The 3,456-nt window shown below is 49.1% G+C and overlaps 1 protein-coding gene across 1 annotated transcript; it reads right to left on the reverse strand.

Moving 5' to 3' along the window:
• Positions 1 to 1,593: 1,593 nt before the first annotated feature.
• On the reverse strand, positions 1,594 to 3,017 carry LOC115727419 (GATA transcription factor 4-like). Its single transcript, XM_030657636.2, is given in 3 exon segments — positions 1,594 to 2,256; positions 2,258 to 2,358; positions 2,711 to 3,017. Coding segments are annotated over 3 exon segments (810 nt in total). The 5' UTR covers positions 2,972 to 3,017; the 3' UTR covers positions 1,594 to 1,808.
• Positions 3,018 to 3,456: the final 439 nt, after the last annotated feature.

Here is a 3,456-nt window from a genome sequence, read left to right on the forward strand (position 1 = left end):
GAGAGAGAGAGAGATTTGTGGTGAGATTACGGAGAAGACGAAGACGAGAGAGTGAGACTCCGATTGCGCCCATCAAGAGTGATAATAGAGGAGTCGTCAGTGGGAGGTGACGGGCGGGTGACGGACGGGTCATTTTAGGTAGGCGAAAGTTGCCTCTAGCTCAGCCACGTGGCCATACAAGTGAAATGGTCTTCCGGCCCAAGGAAAACGCCCTAATCGTTTTGGCGTAATTACCATACAAACCCTGATTTCAACCCCAAAATTTCACACCAAAACTTCCATTTTGTTCACACCAATTGCAGTTATCTTCATCCTGCAGAAAATGGGTTAAGGAGGGTAGAATTGCAATCTCTGAAAAAATTTAGCTCTATTACAAATTCAAAAATCGAGAGGTATAAGCTATTTGAAAGGGCGAGAATGCTTTGGTTACGGTTATATCTTAAGTAATTTGATGATCAGACTCGATCTTTAATATATCCTTGTGCATGTTCGACAACTGTTTAATTACTATAAATTCAGAAGAAAAAAAATGGCACTTAATGAGATTAAGCATGTTTGATTGGTTAAGTCAAACGACGTCTTAATGAAATAAGTGCAGAACGCGTTACTTCATTCATTGCGTAGAAAATGTACTCCGTGTCATTTAGAGTCTTGCCGTAAAACCACGTAATGATCGCAATTCCATTCCCAGTAAGAAAGCTAATATTACTCGAGGCTGAATTTTGAATTATTATCAAATTGCTTTTCATTTTTACTTACAATATTCAAAATCGTTCATGCTTAAAATTTGACGGTGACGTGTTTAATAATCTAATCACTTGATGAAAATTCAAGCTCCAACGCTTAATGAGATCCAAGAATGTTTGCTAGCCTCAAACAGAACCGACTCAAAATGGCTCGATAAAATAAAATATCCAGTTAATTTGGTAAATCGAATAAGCCCTCGACGAAAATATCTCGAATGGTTCGAAAATCCAATTGACCATAAAATTGAGAGTTTACCAACACCGCCATATATTTACCGGCACTCGTGCATTTTTCAAGGTAGAGTCTGCCTTATTATATCTTATGCCAATGCCGTGAATTACCGTGTATTTATTATACTTATCAAGTGCCGTAATTTTATTGAACGGGCCAACAAACTCAATTACGTCAGAGAACTTTGCAAAGCTCACATCCGCGAACGAGTTAGGACGTGTCTCGTGGCGTCATATTGAAGTTTTCTCTCCGTATTTAAACGGGGTTCCGTTTAGCATCGAAAGAGCAGATCGAATGAAGAGAGATCCAGCTTGTGTAACCGCAAAGACGATCACCGAGCCCATCCCAAAGGGGCCCCGTTGCTTCTTCTGACACCTCGTCTTGTCGCAAGCCGTTCCCCATCAATCAAGCCCATGCCAAAAGCCCGTCGGGAGTTTGGGCCGTAAATTAGTCCGCCACGAGCCAAGGCCCCTTTCCGAATCGCTCCTACAATCAAGTGCTTGAGCACCTGGCTATAATCCTCGTTAAATTATAATTTTGTGAGTAAAGTCAGGTAGCCTCGCAAATTAATTAGGTTCAAAATTGACAATTCGACACTATTTATCTACACACGAGACTCGCAAACACCGGGCAATATTAGGCCCAACAGGAACCTGATATATTCGACTGGCTTTCCTTCGGAAAAGCAAAGAAACCGAATAAAAAAGAGAGAAAATAAAAATAGGAAAAAGAGGATGGGCACGTGATGCGCAACGATACACGGCGAGTCCTTCACTCCCTCACATGGGGAACGATGCGGCGTCATCCCGTAACCAACCGCGCCTGCCCCGTCAGCAGACCCCGAAGTCGCGGGGGTGACCGTAGGCTTGCCCCCCTCCTCCCCCTGGCCCTTGGTGGCGGTGGTGCTGCTGCTGCTGCTGCGGCTGCGCCTGCCGCGCCTCCTTCTGCCGCCGCAGCTCCATCACCTTCCGGTGCGAGTTCGAGTGCTGAGTCAGCACGAACGTCAGGCTCGCCGCCGGCCTGTACTCCGACACCAGCCGCCCCGACTTGTACCGCACCCCGCACGCGTTGCACAGCGTCTTCGGCCCCAGCGGCCCCGCCCTCCACTGCGGCGTCTTCTCAGACGCGCAGTGCGCGCACCGCCTCGCTCCTCCTTCCCCCTCCACTAGCCCCGCGCCGTCGGTCGGTGGCAAGCGGATCCGGCTCGGAGCCGCCCGGGAAGCCCCGGGCTGCCTCGAGCGCTTGCTCCGCGGCCTGCTCCCGGAGACCGCAGCGTCCGGAGAGGGCGGATGGGGTCCCGTATAAAGAGTCCTCCGGGATGTCGGCGAACGAGTCGTCGACGAACCGGGAGAGCCACTCCAGCTCGGCCGCGTAGTCGCTCTGCACAGAGGAAAAGCAGTATAAGCGAATGCTCTGAACGGAACGCACAAAAAGCAATCAGTCGAAATCGCGAAAACCGTCTCCAGAGTGAAGCGGCTCTCAGCAAGACGCTCAAAGCGAAAATAATCCAAACGGACACCCAAAATGTGCAATTAATCTAGGCGAGATTCCGGCGAATTTGACTGAAACTATGAACGCGAAACAGAAGGTCGCGATTTCAATTTGTCTTTTCCCGAGCGAAACGAGGAAACAGTTTCGTGCCGACGTCGAGCGACTTCACGACCGATCGCGAACTCCAAAATGAAAAAAAAAAATCTCGTAAAAACCAAAAATCCACGACAGCAAAGCTTACGGGGACGCAGAGCTCGTGAGCGAAGTCGGTGGAGAAGGGAGGGAAGACGGCCGAGGAAGGCGGGGAAGAAGAGGAGGAGGAGGAGGAGGTGGAGGAGGAGTCGGCGCGGAGGCGGTGGGCGGAGGAGGGGGAGGGGAGGTCCGGCGGGGGAGGGAGGAGGTGGTCGGAGGGGGAGGAGAAGAGGTCGTCGTTGGAGAGGTCGAGGAGGTCATCGATGGGGAAGGCGTCGACCGGCGCGGAGAGCCCGTGCAGGTCCATCATGAAGCTTCGCAGGGGGGGAGCGACAGCGAGAGCGAGAGCGACAGAGATGGGCTTGTAGACAAGAGAGAGAGATATGGTACGGTGGAGAGGGTGAGGCTTGTGGGAGGGAGGGGGATATATTGAGGAAGGGTGGGGACATGGGAACGTGCGAAGAGGATTATATCAAATGGGATACGGAGCTGGCCTTTTCCCCTTTCATTTCTTAAAGAAAATTACAGTTTTGATCCCCTGAATTTCACTTTTTTCAGCGATTTCGTCCTTGAGGTTGGTGCAATAAATAAGTACATGTATATATGCAGACCATAAATACTGGTTATGGGCATTAAAGGAAAAAGCGAAGAAGAAACAATGGAAGGACGAAACCATTCGCTCAAAAAAAATAAATAAATAAAAAGAACGGATAGTTATAGAAATGATACCTAAACTTTGACGTCAATGTCGCCCTTGAACTTTTAATCTATTCCGCTTTGCAATATGATTACTTC

Source organism: Rhodamnia argentea, chromosome 3, assembly GCF_020921035.1.
Source record: "Rhodamnia argentea isolate NSW1041297 chromosome 3, ASM2092103v1, whole genome shotgun sequence".
NCBI classification, from domain to species: domain Eukaryota; kingdom Viridiplantae; phylum Streptophyta; class Magnoliopsida; order Myrtales; family Myrtaceae; genus Rhodamnia; species Rhodamnia argentea.